General features: G+C 37.7%; 2 protein-coding genes across 3 annotated transcripts; both read right to left on the bottom strand.

Moving 5' to 3' along the window:
- Positions 1-4,668: 4,668 nt before the first annotated feature.
- LOC109992890 (homeobox protein Hox-D9b-like) lies at positions 4,669-10,672 on the bottom strand. Its single transcript, XM_020645671.3, has 2 exons — positions 9,778-10,672; positions 4,669-8,166 (listed from the first exon to the last, which is right to left on the bottom strand). The coding sequence occupies exons 1-2, from the start codon at positions 10,463-10,465 to the stop codon at positions 7,922-7,924; spliced, it is 933 nt and encodes a 310-aa protein (XP_020501327.1). The 5' UTR covers positions 10,466-10,672; the 3' UTR covers positions 4,669-7,921.
- Positions 10,673-14,330: 3,658 nt separating this feature from the next.
- On the bottom strand, positions 14,331-17,694 carry LOC109992873 (homeobox protein Hox-D11b-like). Of its 2 annotated transcripts, none has more exons than XM_065959759.1 (3): positions 16,710-17,694; positions 15,709-15,853; positions 14,331-15,321 (listed from the first exon to the last, which is right to left on the bottom strand). In XM_065959759.1, the coding sequence occupies exons 1-3, from the start codon at positions 17,335-17,337 to the stop codon at positions 15,228-15,230; spliced, it is 867 nt and encodes a 288-aa protein (XP_065815831.1). In that variant the 5' UTR covers positions 17,338-17,694; the 3' UTR covers positions 14,331-15,227. The 2 variants fall into 2 exon arrangements, with proteins under 2 accessions (XP_065815831.1, XP_065815833.1); XM_065959761.1 differs by having other exon boundaries at positions 15,715-15,853; positions 16,710-17,687.
- Between the last annotated feature and the right edge of the window lie 6,014 nt (positions 17,695-23,708).

The following is a 23,708-nucleotide window of genomic DNA, read 5'->3' on the forward strand; positions in this document are numbered from 1 at the left end:
AATAATAAAGTTGTCCTGACAGTCAAACCATGAGCTGCATTCTGCTGCATTGTCAGTGCAAAACATGGTAGAGTTGTTTATTTTTCCTGAGGACGAATAAGCAGTAAGCTTTAAAGCTTCACCTTTCCTCCAGCGTATAGTCATTCTCTATTAATGAGGAAAAGCTCTAAAAGTGTTGCTTGAATAATATATGTGGCAAGATAACCCCAGTTCACCTTTAATCTGGACTCAAACAAACATATACAACGCGTGTTACTCTCACCTCTCAGGGTTTCTGCTTCATTATCTTTTGAGCGATGACAAATTAATTTTGAACAGAACCAATCAAAGATGACTGCAGTGACTGCAATTTGTTTAGAGTGTCTTTCATTTCAATTCAATTGAGATTGGATGCAGGCTTAAATTAAAATCTTGCTAGTGCAAATCAAATTGCCATGAAACCACTAGAACTAAGTAATCTAGGTTTATATTTTATCAGAGCATGTTCAGAAAATATTGTGCTTATTCCAGATTAGTCTCAGTTATATCATTATAAATTATAATTGTTTTATTTACAGTGGTGCTTTATTTCTAAGATCGGTTAACCGTAAGTGTGGTCTTTCCCAGTGTTTTTCCCTACAATAAAAGCAACGTGCCATAAAACTCTCACACTCATTTCCATGTTAAAGCCAGTGGCAGCCATCTTATTGTTTTTTTAAATCACAATTCAACTACACATTGTTACCATGCTAGTTTCAAAGCCTCTGATAAAGAAGAAACAAAAAGAAAAAATGAAAGAAATGCTCCAGTTGTAGGTGCACTGATAGCCTAGTGGTTATGATGTGTGGAGGCTGTCGTCCTCGTCGCAGCAGCTGTGGGTTTAAATCCCACCTCGGCCCTTTGCTGCATGTCATCCCCCAACTCTCCTCCTCCTCCTCCCAACACTTCCTGTCTCTTTTCAACACACCTATCAAATAAAAAGGCCAAATTGGCCAAAAAAATATTCACACACAAAAAAAAAAATGCTACATTTGTAAGTCAGAAACATGGGATGAATTTTAGTTGGTGATAAATCGTCCATGTTTATGTTTCTTTTTTAAAATTTGATGTCTGTCTTTTTATAGCCACGCAGCTCCAGGAGAGCATGAGCTGAAATATGAGTTGACAACATTTTAATGTCTGCGTGTATTTGGAAAGTCAATAATTTATGTCCCAGTTAAACAGTGGTGAAAGAGAGAGAGAGAGAGCTTTTTATATGACAAGATACATGATGTTGCTGTTTTACAATGGGAACATTTGTTGTCATGCTTTTCTAATTGTCTTGTAAAATATGTCATTTCCCTAGAATAAAAAAAATGATGGCTAATATTGAAATGCTCTGAAAAAGGAAGGTGTAAGAAAAGTTTCCTATTTCTTTAATGTTTTAGTTTTAATGTTTCACTGAGCTGGTTTTAATACATGGAGAACTGGATGCTTGTCCAAATGTCTAGGGGGAAAAATATATGGTTTTTTTGAGGAAATGCAAAGTGTATTGAATGTGTTCAGATGTAAGCAATTTGGGAAAACCTTTTGGTGTTCTCAGAATTTGTCTGTTTTTTTTTTTTTTTTGAATGAAATAAGGAGGAATGAAAGATAGCAGCACAGCCATCGTAACATTAAAGTGAATATTCTTGACAATAAAGAATATATAGGCTAGATAGGAGTGTGGCTATTTGGCAGATTTAGAGATTTCAGACATCAAACTTTTAAGATGAAGCTGGATTTATGAATGTAATCTTGGTCTGCTAGTACAGGGCCATCAAAAAGGATGAATATCATGAATTAAAATGGCAGTCATTGGTGAAGTTCTGCAGGGTAAAACAAAATCTAATTATATTGAATTAGACTCTTGAAGTTAATGGACTTAACATTTAAAAATGAAAGCATGCATCAGCAGTGGTATGTATCACTGTTTTAAACTATAACACATGGTTCAAGATTTGAACCTGGTTGTCTGGTTGTTTTTGTTGCACTCCCATTTAATGGTTTTATTTGGTTTGGTAGTTAAACTTTGTTGTACTGTATGTTGGGCAAAGCAAATTTCAGAAATAATCCATGAATGAATAAATAGTCAACTGATTACCTCACAATGGAAATAGTTATTTAATGATTCCTTCACAAAATAACAACCAAACACTAAAGTCACCCTACATCTTTAAGATCTTGCTTTTACATTCATGCATGAATAATAATATTCTAAGTCTAAAACAGTCAAATAAAACCTTTATCTACCTTAAAGTGATTACTTAAGTGCATTACCTTACTTTCACATCACTGTAGAACATTTTCACCACAGAGCTTCACACAGTATTTTTTTTTTTTTTTTTGAAGAATGACGTTAAAGTTGTGTTTCTGCAGGAATCAGTATACCTTCACCGTCCATGTGCACGACTTTCATTCTGAAAATGTAGGTTCTACTCTGTCTATTCAAAGTTCAGATGTTTACCATGACATCATAGCAGCACTGCGTGTCAGCAGCTCAACAAATCCAACACTGCCACCCAGCGGGCAGAGCAAGTTACTGCACAGACAAACAGCTGATTCTTCTATTGTGTTCGGGCATTCCTTTGGCTTTTGAGTCATTTATATTTTTTCTCTTCCAAAATGTGTTTGGCACAGGATAATCAACAGGGCTAAATCAATATATATCAATATAGCCTATGTATCCTCATATAGTGTTGTGTTGGTTTTTTTTTTGGATCGAATGTTGAACATTACTCTGTTTGTTTACCCAAAGGCCCAACTAGGGAAACAAGAGTTGGAAATTAGCAATAGTTATAGTCTTTATGCAGCACATCGGTGTCATGCTTTGTATTGAAACTATGTTAAATTGCATTGTCCCTATTAAATAAATAAATTCAAATTCAAATGGGGGGATATATTTGTAAGCATTCCGTTACTTCTTATAATTATATAAGATAATAATAATGATTGTAATTTAGGCTACTTGTATTAATCAGTTTTAAACAATGGCTTAAAACAGAAGATAAACCTCATCGTGTTTTATGGTTAAAGGCTGCATGTATTCTAAAACATACTAATTTAAGGTGCTCCTTTACTAAACACTGCTGCCAGAGACATTTCTTCAAAATAATTATTTTTTTGCATGAAGCTCACCTCGATTATTTTAATTCATTAATAGTCTACCAAGGTGAATTCAATTAATATGATGTGTGCAGATCTGTGTTTGGAACAACATTTAATCGGAGGCAATAATATGAACATTACTCCTTCCTGTTTAATTTCTGCAGCATATGAAGTACTCCCTCGTTATAGTTGCTGTTGTCTCGTCCGTGTTATTGCCTAACTCGGAGTTAGACCGTTTACACTTCATCAGTCCTTTCAAACGATTTCTTTTTTCTTTTGTGTAGACCTATTTGTTTTGTTATCAATTTTGCTGTTAGTTTGCTATTACCCGTTGTTTTTGGTTTCGTGTAGCCTATTTCCCCCCCCGAGTATTCCAGTGTGTTTGAAGAAACAATATATTTTTTCAATTCTAATTTGGATGTTTAAAGATATGTATCGTTCAAGCTTATTTTTTTTGTCTTTGTCAGCTTAATTTTGGTTTTAATATAAAGTGTTTGAGCGCTCAGTCAATATCAGGGAATAACTCACACACTGCGTATGTCAATAATGAACTGTGACATTTCTGCACAACATCAGAACAGATTATTTTCTACCCTTCCCTATTCACGGCAAGAGAGACAGAATTCATAAGAAGCCGATATATGAGGTTAATATTTGCGTTCCTTGAAGTCATGGCTGTTATATTATTGTATTTTATTATACGCACTTGGACTGTATATATGACGAGATGTTTTTTTTTTTGTAGAAAGGCGTGATATCCAGACTCAAACCCTTAAGGGCCTGATCGCCTTTGTTCTGTATTCTGTGCTCTCCTGTTGTGTAGAATTGTGATTGAGGCTGTCTGGTCTCATCTGCAGACAATGACTTTAACATTTCGAAAGACAATTGACGCTCCAAGGCAGGAAAGGATCTCCAATAAAACCATATAATCGCTAAGACTGTCTGGGCTAAATCACTTTATGGTCCCCATCTCACTCTCTCTCTCTCTCTCTCTCTATTTCTGTGTGTGTGTGTGTGTGTGTGTGTGTGATTGTGGCTCTCTCTGTGAGTGTGTCTGTGTGTGGGGAAAGTCACGTTTATTCTCCAAATGCATGCTGTTGCTTTATGACCCTGCAGTAGGGTGAGCGCTGGCTGGGTTATATGGTGGCCGTAAATGAGGGAAGCTACGAGGCGCTGCACTGACTTTGACAAAACAAGCAGGCAGGACCCAAGCTCACACTATATACCTGACAGCAGTCAAACACCTTGACGATGCAATAATACAATATATGAAATAGCCTACTTTGTATTCTCGGATCATGCCGAAACAAAATAGAACAATAGTATGAAACTAAACGAGTAGCCTAATATAAGTTTAGACGTGACGTATAATTTTGTTCTCGTTTCCCTGCTGTAGGGGTTGCTCAAATCTAAATATGCGTTACCTGTAAAATATAAACAAATGTGGGTACATTAAGTTAAAGACAAACTTAATCTACATTAACTATATTCATATTCATACGTATAAAGTAGGATAAATATTAGCAGTGGTAGAAGACTAATTTCAAAGTCACAAAGTTATTGTGTAGTAGTAGCAGGCTTAGTATTGGAAGTAGTAGTCTAATATTGTAATACAGTATGTCAACAACCTTATAGAGTTATTGGTAGTAGTGGTAGTAGTAGTGACTTATTAGAACTAGAAGAATGAATGTTATTAATTTTATGTCAGCTAAATTATTCTGGCAATATTGTTCTGTAAATTATTGTGGTTTTTTTCCGGCAGTTTGTTGGCATTATTAGAAGTTGTATAATAGAAGTTTTATTTATTTGTTGTTTCAAGTTAATTAAAAAATAAAGAAGAACAAATGCATCCTCTGTACAACCACCTTATAGCATACTGTTACTAGAAATGTCCCATAAAACCTTTAAAACAACCTGACACCAATGACCTTTTTCCTTTAGGTTGCATAAAATCCCAGATAACATTGAAAGGAAAAATAAATACAAGTAAAGCTTCTTATTCACAATGATGATGTAATCCATTGTTTATTTCATTTTTAAAAATCCCCATGAGCAGCATGTTGAGCCTATATGAGCTTATATGAGCAAATGAAAGCATCATTTCTTCACATCTTGACCCCAGTGACGTCACAGCACAGGCCTGTCGCTGGGGGCCAACACAGCTTCTTATGTTTCTTTGCTCCCAGAGAGAAATGTGTTGTCCTTGAATCCATCTCATCCTCATGAAAACAAAAGACATAACAAAAATAATATCACTATAGAACTCATATGATATCTTAGCTTGATGTAATGGTACATTCTAAAAGGAAAATTGTGCGTTATTTCTGTATGAAGTCCTTTTATCAGTTTATTCTTACGGGAGGTAACAATGAAGCAGGAAAATAACCATCAGACTGCTGTCACACCGTAGCTTAGCAATGACTGGTGTGTGTGTGTGTGTGTGTGTGTGTGAGGAATGCAGGCTTGACCATATCTGCATATTAGACTCACAGTGACAACAGAGATACATAGCAACAATGACGACAACAATAACTACTTTAACAACAAATGTGCCCGTAAGGCTACATGCACAGTTTATAAAAGAAAAAAAAAATACAAGGAAGCTTATTCTATTTTTGAGGAACAAAATGATAAAAGTCACTTCTGGGTGTAATTTCGGGGGGGGGGGGGGGGGGACTGTGGACAGACTGTGGTCGGTTGTAACACAGAGAATTGCACCAATCAGAAGCACGTTTTTAAATTAGAATAAGAAAGCAAGAAAGAACATGATTCACAGTATTAGGTTTCTCTGGACTGAAAATCCCACCTGGACACAGCCGAAATACTTTGTGAAACACGCCAAAGTTTCTTTGTAATTTGCATGTTTCTTTTATTGTGACGCTCGAAATACTTTAACATAGCCTACATGTCTGCTGTAAGATAATACTTATCTTTCAAGCTAAGATTACAATTCATATATTCATAGTTATCTGCAACTCTGATTAAAAACACAAATGGTAAGCTATGTAAAATCCCCCCAAAATGTGATTATTTTTAGTGAATGTTTTTTGACACACAAACATGTATGTTCAATCGGAAAAAAAAAATATAGGACTACAAATTATGCTTGCATGTAAATATGCACATACTCTGAATATAGAGGTATGAACATTTTGTACATAATCTTACATTTTTGGAGGTAATCCTGTATAAGATTATTAATAAGCCAAATTATCAAAACACATTTCTGCATGTTACAACTAACCTCAGGATTTCAACAAGTCACAACTTTTTTTTTCTGAATAAAGAAACCAAATGCCTTTCTCTTGGCAAGTTGCTGACAAGAGCTGATATAAAATTGTATTGGATACAGCACAGCACCCACAGCCACTATTATAATCTCACGCCATGTTGTTGTTTTTGTGTGCCTATTCAGCTTTCTAGCAGAAATAAAGTTTCCATTCCTATTACAATATAGTCTAAAGTGGTTAATTAATACTCTAAAGAGGCATGATGTTGGATTTTTAAGTGTAAAAGGACATTTTTCTCAGCAGAAGTAACTCTTGCAAAGTAGCACATGTGATTTATAACATTTGAATGCCTTATAAATCATATTTTAAAAACTCACATTGAGAACATGTAGTTTCAGATGCTTTTCATGGTGTAATCAACCATGTGCATTAAACATCTTGTGGAACACTTGACATGTGACAGATGCAGGGTTGTGTTATTGTCTACCAGAAGCAATGAGGCTGAATAACAACACATCCACAGTAAGTGCAGCCACAGTAAATGTACTTTCAGTTCTTGCAAATGACTTCATATTTTTAACCAGAAATAATAACATCTTTCCCTTCAAATAAAAGCCAACAGAGGGTTCAGTAAATCAGTTGCTACTATTTCCCTTTTTTTTCCATTCGATACTGCTGAAACTCACTCATTAATCTTTCGAGGTTTGTGTTGCTCTCCTCTCCTTAAGGCAATAGACCGTTTTAAGTGTCAGGCTTCTGTTTGTTTAGGATTTCGGTTCTTAAAGTGTTTTATTCTAATGTTGGATAAACACTCTGCGACTGTTTTTTCCGTCGCTAACAGACAGGTGTTTGGTCATAAACCCACTCAAGGGATTTATCTTTGATAGTTGCCTTGCAGTTCAGTCTCATCTGGCACACTGAAAGCAGTTTTTACAAGGACGATAGTTTGGGCACTAAATCACAAAACAAGATTTGGATTTTGGCAGAAAGCACAAGCCAATTTACAGTATGTGAAGTCAAGTGTGTGTCTAGTAGTTTAAGATTTGGACACGTGGGATGTATAACTTTATGAAAAACAGATGTGTTTTTGAAATGAGCACGGCCTTTGATATCAACTAGTGTGTTTTTTTATTTGATTTATGGATCTCGCTGTGATTCTGAGCTTTATTTACAACTACCCCAGGTTACAGGGTTACTATCCTTATTTTGCAACATGCAGATGGAAGAATTCTCCACCAGAGTTCAGAAGACCGGCCACGAAAAGGCCAAAAGGATAAGACAGGACCATATTTTTTCCAAAGTTTCCAACGAGTTTTACCACACATCCTACTAGTATCCCCTGCAGATTCTCAGCACTGCAGTTTTCAAGGGGCCATGTTGGTTCCACAGTCCCCTTGCTTAGAAACTGCTGATTAAGCCAGCTGTGGGTTTCATTTTGGGGCAGCTTGGAGCGCTTTCACCAGCTGTAAACTTGACTGATATCCCAGATAAAACAACCCAAGCATCTTTTCCAAAGTCCTTGTTCATTCATTCATTCATTCATTTTTTTTTTTTTACTTCATTCATTCATCCATCCACCCATTCATTCATTCATTGATACTCCTCCTGTCCCGGGTCATCAGTTTCTTCATCTTCATCCGTCTGTTCTGGAACCAGATTTTAACCTGCCTCTCAGTCAGATTTAAGAGTCCTGCCACCTCCAGGCGCCGGTCCCTGGTCAGGTACATGTTGTACAGAAACTCCTTCTCCAGCTCCAGCGTCTGGTGTTTGGTGTAAGGACACCTTTTCTTCCTAGTGGACTTGGCATGGATCCAACTGGCTGAAGGATTTTCTGCAGAAATTAGAAACAGGGTGGCATGGAGTTTTACTGTGACCCTGCAGCAGTGTTTTTAAATGAGTGTGTGTGTGTGTGTGTGTGTGTGTGTGTGTGTGTGTGTGTGTGTGTGTGTGTGTGTGCCTGTGTGTGTGTGTGTGTGTGTGTGTGTGTGTGTGTGTGTGTGCCTGTGCCTGTGTGAGGAGTTCAAAGACTGACGTAAAAATCTAGGAAAATATCCTCAGGAACAAGTTTTATGAGCCTGCAACTTCTGGCTCATTAGAAAAAGAAACAACAGCAAGCACTCAAAACGCACATCCATAAATAAAAATGGATTAAAAACACAAAGATATTCAATTTCAATGATCATTTTAAACCCTATTTGTCCTTGCACTAACAGCAGAATTTAATTAGCACTAGGCTTGTTTGTGTCATTATTTCATCCTCCCTCCTTTTAATAATTGAACATAATAGGACACTGTAAAATTTGGTTTGAGGTTTCTGATGTTGCAAAAGACTTTTTTTAATCTGGAAACGTTTTGGGGATTACAACAAGTGGCAACAAATAGCCTACAGCAGTGAGCTAAATAAACTCCAGTTTAAATCTCTGTCTGAACAGAGGCAGCATTGACATGCATCCAAACTGCTCATTTTAAGAATTATTTAACTGCGGTTCAAAAGGTGATATTTGAACTTGTGGCTGACAGATAAAATATCTATCAGCCACAATATATTGGCTGCTTAAAAAAAGTAATTAAAGGGAGTAATTAAGTGAGATGGACACCCATCAACAAATATTTTGGCTTAACAGTCAAATACTAACATGCCTTAGTTGAGTTAATTTTCTAGTTATTTCTATGATGCACTGAAATTCAAATGTGCAGAGATCGCCTAAAACGTTTATTCAATACAATAAGAAGAACTCTTATCTTAGTCGATGGTATTTATTTGTAACGCATAGGTAGCCTACATCCAGTCCATAACGTTTTATAATCAATGCAACAAAAGCTCCCTATTACAGAACGTTAAAACGTTCATTATTATTGTCGTAATTATTGTTTAAGTCCCGGACATATTATTTTGCTTCTCGACTTATATTTATGTCGTCTGTTTTTTTTTTTTCCGTATAATTTTCAATGTTCACTTTTACCTTCTATAATGTGTTTTAAGTCTTGTTAATTCATGCTGCATTACACACTTGATTCTATTTAACAGGAAAAATACGTATAAATTATTAAGGGCTTTTGTTTGCCTTTCCTCCACATAATTTTAGCTATGTTAGAGGGTTTCTTCAGAAAAAAAGCCTTTCTAATTAACAAGGGGAAAGAAGTCCTGCACAAGTCTGAGTCCACATGCGTTGTCCCTCTCCTGACAAAAAGTTAAATAAAAGCAATGGCAGCTTAATTATTTTAATGGACAATAAAGTTTTATATTTAACAGTTTACAAGACATTTATAGGGCTATAAAAGTCACACACACTTACTTACTTAGGCCGCGTTCTCCCTCTCTGCCCACTCTCTCTCACACACACACACACACACACACACAGTCACACACACTCGGACATACACACACCTGTTTATGCACATGCTAATAAACATTCCCGAGTTTGGTTTATCTGTCTCTTACCCGGGTCAAGCTGTGGCTGAGGTTTTCTCTCCTCTACCTCCTTTTTGGGCTCCGTCTTCCTACCGAGCTCCTCAACTGTCCCAAGCCGCTCGAGGACCACCTCAGCTGGGCTGCCGAAGCTAGAGTCCTCGGGGCTGTCCTCGTGTGGCGGTGGCGGTGGCGAACTCTCGGGTTTTACCGCGTCATACCTCGGGCTCGAATTGGAGAGGTCACCCTGAGTAGGGAGACACCCGGGAAAACCGGTATGTGACAGAGAGGTCTCCGAAGAGGGAGTCGCCCCCTCCCAGCAGCGGACGAATCTGCTCTCAGCAGCTGCCGATGATGCGAGGTGCTCGGCGTGGGTCTGCGTCTGCGGGCTGTAGTACGGGTGGTGGTGGTGAGTCAGAAGGTGATGTGGATGGAAAAGGCCGGGGATGGACGCGCCGGGGTTGGAATGCAGCTGCGGAGAAGAGGGCGACGAGGACGTAGAGGTGTTAGTCCAGGGAGAGAAGCCATTTAAGCTCGTTTGTTTGTTGGAAAAATGTGAAAAATCCGGAATGTGTGAGGCGGGGGTCCCTTCCTCCTCAGCTCCCCGGGATGGCTTCGCACAGCCGGCCGTCGAACCCTGCAAGCCTCCCGGGATGAAATGTGCACCGTACGGCTCCTCAGTCTGGAGCCCCATCATGGAATAATAATTCGTTAGCGACATGTTTATTTTATTATTTCAATAAAAAGACACTTAAGTGCGACTGTAAAACGTTAGATGGGCTAGTATAGTGGCTTACATCCTCCCCTAAAATGGTAGTAATTTTTTTCCTGCCCTTACCTTCTTCTCGGCTGCTCATTGGTTAATCTGTGGATCACATGGTTGGACTGTATTTACCCAGTAAAGGAAATAAATCTAATGAGTCTTTTGTGCTTAGATATGTGACAGTAGGCCTGCAAGTCTGCTGCCAGCTGGCCCTAGGTGTAGCAATACAGCTTTTTAAAACTCTCTACTTGAAACACTGTTTTACAAGCTGAATAAAATGTAGCAGGGAGCAGTTTACAAGCTTGTTTGATGTGTGGTGTGTGTGCGTGAGTGTGTGCGTGTGTGTGTGTGTGTGTGTGTGTGTGTGTGTGTGTGTGTGTGTGTGAGAGTGTGTGTGTGTGTGTGTGTGTGTGTGTGTGTGTGTGTGTGTGTGTGTGTGTGTGTGTGTGTGAGAGTGTGTGTGTGTGTGTGTGTGTGTGTGTGTGTGTGTGTGTGTGTGTGTAACGGGGTTGGCATTAACAGATGAGAGCTGGGGCTTTGGATGTAGGTCTATCTATGCCACATTAATTTCAATTTAATTTATTTTTTTTCACATTTGTTTTTTTTTTTCGTTTCTGGTGTCCATTTGCAAAAATATTTTTAAAGCTGTTTTTGCAATTAATAAACTTCGTACTTAATATACAATGACGTGCGTATCCTTCTTGTGCGTCCATTCGTCCGCACAGAAAAATAAATTACCCCTAGATTGTTTTTGTTTTTTCAAAAAGCATTGTAGTGTCTGAAACTTTTGCTTTTGCTTCGTTACTTTGTACTGTGAAAATGCATATCCTAGGTAATTCCGCTTTTGGTGAGTGTTAATCTTTTAGAATAGGTAGGCCTATTACTGTGCATTTGGGTAACACGATTAAAATCCCCATATTTACTTCATAAACATTGTGACTGAGGGGAAAACAGGGACGTTTTCCAACCGTATTTAATGAAACCATGACCATGTTCTTGTCTGTCTATTTCCAAAAATGTAATTGAACAATGGAAAATGCCTATTTGTTTTTTTACGCCCATAAACTATATTACTTGCCTGGATTATTATAAAGAACCCTACTGAAAAACGAATCCCCCAAAGGATCGTATTTGGCCCTTTCATTTTAAAGTGATCTCCATTACACAAACTCAATTAGCTGGACAAGGTGACGACAATGCAGTGGCCGTGGCTCAAAGACAGAAAAAAACTGTGCCCTTTTACTAACCTAGGCTATTTATTTTATTATTTTTTTCATTAGAGAGATGTATTTTTTTTTTAGAACATATACCTTGATCGATGTCTCCTGTGCACCCTTAGTGCCACCTGCTGTCTGGATGAGCCAATGCAGAAGGAATTTATGATACTTTATAGGGCTATTGGAACTAGTCCCAAACGCTGAACATTAGCCTTCAGATTGCATTTAATAGCATCCCGACCCTGTTTGACATCATTTGAGAATAATTTAAAATTATATATAAACCTTACTTTAGGGCCAGATGAGCGAAATTGCGACGGAAGGAACAAATCTCATCAAAACAATACCATGAAGTTAAACTTTTAATTTAGTGGTTGGATTTTGTAGAAATAATTGCAAAAATACAAAAGACAATTGCATTTGAAAGACTCGAGTTCCTCTTTGATCACCATCTTTTAAAAATATGCAACAAGGAAGAAATAAAAGTTTAATATCCTGAAGAGCTCCAGTGTATGTCATCAAGCAGGCTTCTTTACTGCACGTCTTTAATCTAGATCATTATCAAGTTGTATAAACTCTGTCAACCCAGTGAATTAAAAAGGAAGTAACACATAAATCAGTGCATTATTTGGTTTATCTGGACACTTGAGGATTCAGAGCAGATGGCTGATGGCTCTTGGTGGTACCTCATCCTTTGGGGGTGGCAGTAGCTCAGTCTGCAGGGACCTGGGTTGGGAATCGGAGGGTCAGTACTGCCGAGGTGCCCTTGAGCAAGGCACCGAACCCCCCCACCAGCTCAGGAGTGCCCACTGTGGGCAGCCCCCCTCACGCTGAGACCTCTCCATTAGTGCATGTCCATAGGATCCTGTTTGTGCATATGTTTGTGTAGCATGTTCACTAGACAGAGTGTAAAAACAATAAAGTCTAAAAATAATTTAATTATTATTTAAATTATAGCAGCGATGTCCTCTAGGTGGCACTCTCAACATGATTCTCTAGAGGGGTGGATGTAAAGCCTATGGTTTCAAATCATGCAACAGCTGATACCAACAGCTAAAGAGCAATGACAAAATAAAATGTGAATTATAATGAAAATATGACTACAAATGAATACTCTTTTAGTCTTTCAATTTGAATCACCATTACTTTTACAACACCAAAACACTTTAACTTGTAACACATTACTTTTTTTTTAGTTAGCCACATCTGTGTTGGGAAAGAGGCTGAGCAGGCTTGTGGTCAGCTTTATTGTAGGCCATTAGGTTGAGTGCTTTAGTTTCAACCAGACACACAAGCTCTCCTTTCATGTCCTTTTCCTTCTTTTTACGTCACACATAAACACACGCTCATGCACGACTTCATTCTCACATAGACACATAGACACAGTGAGTGTGAGAGACAAAGACAGAGACACACCAGACAGTCTGTATTGCCCCAATAAAAGTCATTAGGTGGAGGAAATGGGGGTTGTGATGGTGAGGTTGTGTTGTGGTTGTTGTTTTGCGGTTCAAGGTTCACTTACAGCCTTGGACTCACTGTGTGTTTCTGTTGTCTGGTCCTGGATTGTTCAAAGTCTGGGTCAGAACTCCAAAGTTGTATTGAAGATCTATTAACATTTTTGCTCATATCTGGATAGATAGATGTGGCCTCATATAGGATTCAAATTTTGTATTAATGTTCTGGCTACAAGACCGGGTTTATAACCTCCTTTTAAATTAAATCAAATGGGATCCTGTCTGATTTTGCCTCTGGGTATTACTCACACTTATTGTCATTATTAATGTAATCATTAATGTAATACTATATTAATCAGTAAGTTGATTTTTTATACTATTAAAAAAAGGAAATAATGAATAATGTCCATCTGTGGATCCAAAATAACTGCTTAAAATATGTTGTTTTGTTCACAAGATATTCAGTTTCCTGTCATAGAGGAGTTGCACTTAAAAGATTGCTCAAACTGATAAACACTTATCAAAGTAGTTTGTATTTAATTTGATTGTTGAGGAATAAATCAATTAGTCTTTCACTAATTGATTTAGTCAAAGCACTAAAATAGCTTTGTTTTTAACCCAGTGGTTTTTAGAAGAACAGAGACAACACTGTTTGGAAAGCACCAGACATCACTGTAACAGTCTAAAATAATCAACAGTTGTGTACTGTGCTTAATCTACTCATTTTATTTGAATTTGGGCTCTAATCATTTTCATTCAGTAATACCAAAGTCAGACCTAAGTTATACTCTTAATACCTCTAAACCAGACAAATGAAGTCTCACAGAGTAAAAGACAAATGGGTTTAAAAATGTTAAAATGTATAACAAACTTCGAAAGTTCTAACATCAAGTGAAAGATTAAACACTTGAAACTTTTTGAAACAAAGAAGTTCCTCTTTTAGAAACATTGTATCAAGTATATTACATTTTCTTCAATGATTTTTTTTATAGTCCATGTGTATTTTAAAAAATCAATGACATAATGTTGCAATGCAGAAATACATATTTGTCAAATAAGTAAAAGATATGCCTGAAATTATGACTCACTAATAAAAGTATGTCATTCAGTAGGTCCCATAAACTTCTCAATACAAAGGGAAACCAAGCTGTATGATTGGACTCTTTTCTTTTTTTATTATTGTAGTCTTTATAGTATAAAAACACAGAATTGACAACAACGACAAGACGATAATATAATGATGTGAGGTGACATCATATCCCGATGTTGAGCTGATTTAATGTATGATGTTGAGTTGATGTCATTTTCCTGACGATGCGCTGAAGTAATATCCTGATATGTGACTGACATCAACCTATGACGTAGGGCTGTTGTTACTCCATTTTGTTAGGCTGATGTCATATCATGACAATTAACTGACATCATGACATCATTCACTGATGTTAACAATGAACTGACATAAAATCATGATGTTGGGCTGACGTCAAATCACAACATTGGCCTGATGTCATTTAGCCTACCGATGTTGGGTTGACGTGAAGACATGACGATGGGCTGAAATATGAAAAAAAAAAAAAAAAAACATGACTCTGACGCACCCTGACTTCCATATAAAATAAAACAAAAAGTGCTATAGAAGAAATGTTCACTGTGACACTCCCTGAACTCAAAATTACATTGTCAGCAGTGCAAGTCAACATCATCTGTGTTCAATATGAGTTCTTTCTTTATGAAAAAGATGCAAAAAAAGAGTCTGAGGCAGCAGCAGGGTAACCACATGACTTCAGAGCGAAGCTGGCTCTAAGGGTGGAAATAAGAGATACTGTGTCTTTTTCATTAAAAATTTGAAGAAAATCAGGAGTGGGAAATCATGTGTTTAAGTGTTGTTGTGGTTTCCTTAGACACATGAGAATAATATGGGGCTAAGACATGCGCCTTGGGGTTCACCATTTGATGGCTGGATTTTTGTTTTTTCATTTAAAGTGTCCAAGATAAGTTGTGCACAACAATTAGAGAAATACTGTCCTTTACTCCTCCTCAATCTGCCAGTCAGAACAGGCTGTATCCTGTGTAGTATTGGAGCGTCTCTGTTTTCAGTTTCTTCTCTTTCATTCTTCTGTTCTGGAACCAGATTTTCACCTGCCTGAAATAGCATCAACAAGCATCAAATATTTATAAAAGCTTATTTTAAAATGAAAACATGCATTACAATAATTGAATAATTACACATCAGCAGCAAAATACAAGAAAATGCTGCATTTTTTTCTTGAACAAATACTACTGTTTTTGTCATTGGATGATGGTCATCTTTGACTATCTTTGAGTGATTATGTCTACAACATATCCATGTCCAAGCCTACTCAGAGCTCAAGGTTTCAAGGTCAGATGTGGTCCAGTAAAATGGACATGTGACTTGTCTTTTGGACGGTGAAATTTCGATTTTTTTTTTTTTCCTGATCAATATTGCCCATAATCAAAATAAAGACAGTTCGATTGATTGATTATTTCCTCATTTGGAATTGCAACATACATGCACCTTTCTGTCAGTCGCAGGAAACGGGCCAGCTGCACGCGCTTGTCCTTGTTAATGTAGATGTTGTAGAGAAACGCTCTCTCCAGCTCACTGATCTGCTGCTTGGTATAAGGACAACGTTTTTTTCTCTTCCCACCGGGATCTGCGGAGTGAGAAAAAAAAAATTACTAGCCTAAAATAAAGTGTATAAGCAAAATAAACTGATTTAACTTTCCATTTTGGGTGAATGTCAAGTTCAACACTTATAAGTAAGTAATAAGTTAGCATGGCGCTCTATGTGATCATATTATGTGTGAAAACTATAGGCTTAGGCTTTTGTAGCCTATTTGTAAAACTTACATTTGTTCAAATTTACTGGAAAAACAACTTGCAACTTCCACAAAAAAGCGTAGAAATCTGTTTATTTGTAATTCCCAATGCCATCATGTCAAAAACATAGGCCTTCCTCGCAAACAAAGTTATAGGCCTGCAGGGGTAGAGTTTTTTTTTTTTTCAAATCTAATAGGCTATTATCTTTTAATTTATTGACTTTAGCCTACATAATATTTATTTTTACACATTAGAAATTCAGCAGGCTTATGCAGGATATTTGATTTAGGAACAATAGGCTATATCTGACTATGGCGACACAAAGATAATACAAGAGAAGCGCCCTATTGACTTTAGCTATTTGGACGAACGTGTCCAGTAAAATAGGATTCAGATTGACTAAACACAGAGAACAACCCAAAACTCTGATACTATATAGCTCAGTATTTAGCCTGCCCTGCTTCTTCTTTTTTTATTTAGCTTTTGTGACAACTCTTGACTGCCTTGTTCGGGCCTGTTCTGGCTTTGGACAAAATAGGCTACTAAGTGCTAAGCCTACTTTGTTCCTTTAAAGAAGATTACGTTTAGGCTATTGTCTCCACAATATACACTTTCCTCTGGTTTCTCGAGTCTCAACTGTTATCTCATTTAAATATCCTAATTATTGGCTATTGTATTTTTCCACTCACTCAGCACATGACAGTTGTCTCCTGCGCTGCTGCTGGATAACGCTGCATCCTCCTCGTTCTCCTCCCCAGCCAGCGACGACTCTGTCCCCGCCTTCACCTCGCTGCACTCCCCGCTGTCACAGCTCGTCCACTCTGCTCGACTCGCCTCATTTCCCCGTTGAATAATCTCCACTTTCGGATCCAATCCTTCATCCGTGTACTCCAACAACTGGTCGAAAACCGGCGGTAAAACACTGTTCCGTGCTGCCGGGAAGAGGAGTTGTGAGTCCGGATTGAACGCGGTGTATCTGCGGGGGAAAGTCAGCGACTCTTCGGTGAAACGGCGAGCAGAGGCGCCGTAGAGAAAGCATTCCTCACCGGGGCTGAATATCGTCTGTGGGGACGGTACAGCTTCGCGATACACAGTGTCCCCCTGTAAAGTTATGCAGGGTGTCTGTAGTGAAGTGGGATGGTTCGCCTGGTACAGGGTCCATTTCCACGGAGGAAGAGGAAGAGGAAGAGGAAGAGGAGGGTAGTGTTGCCGTGGCTCGGGGTAACAGGAGCCCGGGTAGTCCGGGCCGTTCTCCGTTAAAAACGGTCCAGCGATGGAGTCCGACTTTGACGGATAAGTGCAGCTTGGTAAATACATGGACAAATGATATAGGCCTCGTCTACTAGATAATTAATTTCAAAGTCTCGCCTAAGAAACTAACAAAACCTAAAATTGGCCATAAACAGGGCCAGTTGTTTACAAGTTTCTCTTTTTTTCAAATGGAGCTCTTAAGCCCTGTAGCTAAAAACTTGAACATAGCATCCTGACCTAAGCCCTAGAAGCAGAAATATGATATAAATATGATAGTCCTCAAAATTGTTTACATAGCCTGTCTTCATCATCCTCGAAACCATTGTGAAAGCAGGAAAGAGAAGAAGACATATCTTTGACCTTGAGCCTGCCCAAACTGAATCTGTTGAGTATAATTAACTAAACATACAGTACAGGCTGGGATGCACGTTTTTGCTGTCAGGCCAGCCCCCCCCCCACCCCTCCCCCACACACACACACACACACACACACACACACACACACACACACACACACACACACACACACACACTCAAACACACTAGCACACTACATTAATCCTTTTATGGCCTTTGTATAAAATATAAATTAATTGAAAGGAGATGACTCACAGGATTTAAGGCGAACATGCACTGCTCTGTCTTGTGTACGTAGTCTTTAAAAAAAAAAAAAATGAAGGCAAATCTTCCCCTTGCATGCTGCTCTTCTATACACGTGTGCAAGACTTCTTGGATTGGATTTTTAAGCAACAACAGATGTTCCATTAAAATTTCCTAGAATTTCAGTGGTAAAGGAAGAAGCACACAAACAAGTACAGGACTTCAAATAGTGTTGTGGAAATTTAGGAGGGAGGGGTACTGATGAATTAGTGTATAAATACAAAGAGCTTTTTTGTCTTTTATGAACATCCTTTTCATTGTGTTTGTGCCTAGACTACAGTCAGAAGTGAGGACATTTAAAGAAGTTACTTGTTCCCTGTTTTTAATGTTCTTATAATTTTAACATGCATCCAAGAAATGGGAAAACAAATAAATAATTTGCAACAATCAAAACCAAGCCAGTGGTATTTTCTTCTATACAATAACCTTGAGACAGTATCTTGTCAAATATGATTTGACATAGGCTACAGTATTTTGTATTCAAAGGAAGGAAAAAAAAGATCATTCACACTCACCTTATCGCCGAGTTAAATGAAATCACTGAAAGTCTATTTTCATATCAATGAAATGTTAAGACTCAATTCTTCCTTTGAACTGGTGTTACAGAATACAAACTTAGATCATTTGCTCAATTTACTTTGAAGCATTTTATCTAGTTTCGCCCCCAAAAAATATGTTTTTTTCTTAAATTTGAAAATCTAAAAATGATCATCTCCTTTCACATGCACATTCATGGACTGGTTACTGCTTGAAATATAAAATGTCCAACCCTTAATCCTTAAATAACAGTTAAAATAATCATATTCAAAGGGAAAAATGTATCCTGTTTCAATAGTATTTCAGATAAAAGCAATATTGCAGCGGGATACAGTAACAAGTGGGCACCTTATCAACAATTGGTGGTCAATCACTCTCCACAGATAATTATTGCCTAGTTGCTTTATACTAGCAGCTGCACAACCAATCCTAGCAGACAGTGTTAACAGTAGCTAAGCAGCAGTCTATAGGTTACATGTGGTCATGTCCTTATGAAGTATAGACTTCATCACAGCTCTGTATAAAAAAGTCACAGTGCTGCGAGGGGATTTTCCATTTAATGCTCAATAAATACATGTGTCTTATTAAAGTTAATTGTCGATTTCATGCTATCATTCATCATGAGGACACTTCACTGTAATAAATGAATGTGTTGTTCTCTTGAAGGGTTCACACACTTCATTTCTAGAGTTATCTTTTTAATAAAGACAAAACGTGTAATGTTTTAATTCTGACACTTTCTTTGATCAGCGTATAGGCACTGCTGATTATAAGCTTAAATGCATAATGTCACACAGTAACACTAACAAAGGCCCAAATAAACAACATTCTTCTTTAAGTCGATGAGGTAGTTAAAGGAGAGTTGGACATGTAATCCAAGCAATAGCAGGCCACTGCCAGTCTTGGAAGAGGGAAGGCCGATAAACAACCGCATCTCAAACCTCAAACTTTTGCACCCAAAAAACAAAACCCTGATAAAGAACTACCAACTACTTCATTACTTCATTAGGAACACAGAAGACATGAGAACAAATAAAATAGACCCCAGATGGTTGGCTCCCTGTCAGTCTACCATGCAGTGTCTTTTTTTTGATATAACAGGAACACACCTTTGGTATGAAATATAGAGGAAATTGTCTGCATGAATGAGATATGAGTGGTACCGCACAAATAACTGACCCCTTTTACACAGGAAACATTTTGACCCCCCCATAGAATGAAAAGCAGAGGTGTAAATAATACAATGATGGCTGCCTTTTATGTCGCTGCTTCTATTTCTGAGTCCTTCTATCACAATGCATTTCATCAGGACACTCAAAATATCGTGCCTACGGTATGTTTTCATTTTATCTATGATAAGGTTACTGTAAACATCAAATTTTCTCATTCATAATGAAAAACAGATTGATTTACACTTGTATTTATTGTTTGCTTCATTTATGTTTATTCATAATCCCAACATGTAAGCTACTGCAAGTGATTGCATTGTGGAAGTGGTTCCAGCTGTTAAATATTCTATCAAGTCCTTGAAATAGAAGAGTTTAAAACCAAAATAAAGTTGCAGCTGATTAATGTAGGTAAGTACAAAGAACCATTCGAATCAATTTAATTTGTGTCCATATAAAAAAATGTATTTTCTGTTCATAACACGTACGTGGTCTTTGGGGCCTCAGTGTCTGCCTGAACGATCTGTAATGACAGGTCAATTTCTTGAAAGATTTTCATAAATAACTCTCAATCACAAGAGTCTACCAACAGATTCCTATGCTGCTGGGTGGTTTTGGTGTCTTATAAATAGAAGTTATAACTTCATGGAAACTTTCTATGTAACATGTATTTCATGTATTACTAAACCTAAGTCAACGAACAAACCAGGTGTAGATCTAAAATGTGCATCTATACATTGTTCATCATATGTCATCAGCGGAAGCCTTTACAGATGTGCTCAAAGAGGTTACACCTGGAACCATGTAGCCTATAGGTCAACAGCAATATAGTAACCTCAGTGCTGTATGGGGATTTTACATTTTATTGCACAATAAATATGTATGTCTGATTAAAAGACTGCGGCTAATGCTCACAAGACGTCTGAATGACATGTTGGAGGGCAATGTCCTTACAAAGGTGATCTCTTTTACATATTTTTAACATTTCCCCCCCGTGTCTTTTCTTGTTCAAGAACATATATGGTGAATTATTGGAGCGTCACTGTGGCGCTGATGGTAAACACAGCCTCCTGTAAAGCTGCACATTTCCCTCAGCGCGCGCGTGTTGTATTTCTGGTTGTAGTCTATTTAATCAATAAGAAAACTGGAAATATTAAGAGCAAAATAGTAGGCTAAAAAACAAGATTATCTAGCAAGCTATTCACACTGTAGCTTTGTGCTTTATTATTCGGTGACCCCATACTGACTTCGACTATCAGACAAAGAATGAATGAAGGTCCAAATTAATATTAAAAACCACGTGGGCTGTTTCTCATATTATTTCTGAATTGTAATATTAAATTTTAAATGACGAAAAAAACGATTTAGACTTTAAACTCACCCCAGCCCGTACTATGTTTGAAGTGATAAATAGAGGACGAGAAAGAGGCGCACACTAGGCCTATCTAAACTCTCCTTATAATATTGAAATTAATAAGAAAACTCAAATAATATAGAGGCCTATAGCCTTTTAATAGAACATAAAAGTGGAGACTGCTGACCTGATGCTATCATGAATATTTTTTTTTTCCCTGTAGCTTTGGGGGGGAAATAATTAAAGGCAGCCTAGGCCTTCATTGGTGTGAAGTCCTGATATTATTCGATTGATAGAGTCACACTTTTTAAAACATGAAAATTATTAAACGAAAGCTTGGGCTACATTACAACTAATAATATCCTGTAAATCGATAGACTATAGGCCCACAGTCCAAATAAATGATGGAGCCTAACACGTGAACGGGGTTTTAACTCGCTTGCTCTGAATACAATAGTCTATGACACGAAATAAATTGGTTTAAAGTAGCCTTTTGAGTAACTTTTTTAATGTTTTTTTTTTCATTTGAAGTAATACGAATCGAAATGTTATAAGCCATATAATAGCCTAATAGCTACAATGCACTGACATTAAAGGGTCTTCAAATATTTCGTGAAATAGGCCTCTTGTCTCGCATTTAGTCAGTTTATTAAGTCAGGAAATCGAAGGGAAATCGGGGAATAAAACGAATATTTAGATAAACCTACATTTGTAATATTGAATGTGGCTTTATGACAAAATACGGTCTTCTCAACTAAACTGAGTGATCCGACCTTACCGTGTTATGTGGTCGAGAAGAAGGCCGCGCAGCAGCAAATCCAGACAAACTTCACGTGCATGTGCATGAGTCCGCATGGGCATCTGTCCCAAAGCAGGTGTCTGTGCTAATTTGACAGACAGACTGACTGCCAAGTCCAATAAACTGTCTAACCCCCAAACAAAAGTGTCTTTGAACCATGTGCCTTCCACTCGAAATGTCCAGTCAACTAAACAGAGACACACAGCAAATGGTTGTGAGCAGGGGGCCTTGTCCCTCATGGAAGGACCTTTGTATTTAAGTCGCACAATAACAACACTGTGTCTAACCATGAGAAAATAACCACTTAGAAAAATGATAACAAAGCTATAATCATTTAAATGTATGATATTTCTTTATCTGAGGAAAAGTAGGACTGCAAAGAAAAGCACTCAGAAGAAACACAGCGGAATACAATGTGGCATGTTTCTATTATTTCCCTTCATGTTTATTTTTTTCAAATTCTCTCTGAGTATTGACGGCTCAATTTAAATGTTAGACTTACATTTGTCAAACCCAAACCTGCATGAATACGTGTTATATTTTATTAATAAATATTAGTCGCCTGTGATTGGTCTGAGTAGCCTTTGAGTGCTGATAAACAAATACATTGATGTCTTGAAGGCGTGGTAACAATGCTTTTCAACATATGCATATGGAAAAATAAATCTCTATTGCATAGCCGCTTTATAGATTAGGAAAAAAATGCAAACTCAATCTCCAGGTTTGCTCACAAAAAAACAGTACACTTTAGTGCACATTTCATTCTGGTGTATGTATTTGTTGAGCTACATTTATGTGATGTTTTAACTGGTTGGTGTTCTGTGATCTGTGTTTCATCATCCATTTGTCTAAAACACAAACACACTTGTGTGTGGTAGTGTGGTGCTGGAGAATTGTAAAAAGTAGTCCCTGCTGTTCAATTTTATTCAGTGTTTAATTTATTAAGGGTTAATGAAACGGAAATAACTTCAGCGTCAGGATAACTCATCAGCTATAATGTAGGCTACATCAACACACATAGTTCTGGTGTGTGTGTGTGTGTTTGTTTGTGTGTTTGTTTGTGTGTGTGTGTGTGTGTGTGTGTGTGTGTGTGTGTGTGTGGGGTGTGTGTGTGTGTGTGTGTGTGGTGTGTGGTGTGTGGTGTGTGTGTGTGTGGTGTGTGTGTGTGTGGTGTGTGTGTTGGTGTGTGTGTGTGTGTGTGTGTGTGTGTGAGGGTTAGTTAGGAAGAAGGGGGAGCTAGGGGAAGAGAGAGAGAGAGAGAGAGAGAGAGAGAGAGAGAGTTTTATTAGGCCCATAACTCTTCAGTCTCCAGAGGAAGCTGTAAGCATTAAAGCTGAAGGCCAAATCTGTGCACGCTGCAGCCTCATCTGAAACAACTCAGTGGGGAGTTGGAAGAAAAAGCTGCTGAATTCTGCAAGATTCTGCAGATTCGCAATATTTAACATGATAACATTTGAAAAATACATTTTTGTTTGACTGTTTGAGTGGCTAAACTATAAGCCCAATTTTGTTTTAGACTTGTGTCCAGATTGGACAGATTGTGTTGTGTTTCTCTAAGCAAGGACATTTTTTTTCCTCATGGGGAAACTATCAAATGGTTCACCTAACCTATATATGCAAATGTGTATCTTAAGGTTTGATTTACTCCTACCTCATGAGAAGGAAGCATGTGTTCTCCAAAAGCTGCAGAGTGCCTCATCAGCTGTTGTTACCTGCAAAAGAGGGAGAGAGGGCAGCATTATTGTTTAATCTATAGGGCTTCTCCAGCTGCATAGTAGTTGATGTTTGGCAATAATAGAGATTTATTATATCTTAGAAGCGAATATATATTTGTTTCATTCAAAGTGTAACTATCGTCACAGTTACACGCAAAGTAGGCCTGTTTATTCATCGCTGTCCAAGTGATCAGCTCATGTTTGATA

This window comes from Labrus bergylta, chromosome 10 (assembly GCF_963930695.1).
Source record: "Labrus bergylta chromosome 10, fLabBer1.1, whole genome shotgun sequence".
Lineage (NCBI taxonomy): Eukaryota > Metazoa > Chordata > Actinopteri > Labriformes > Labridae > Labrus > Labrus bergylta.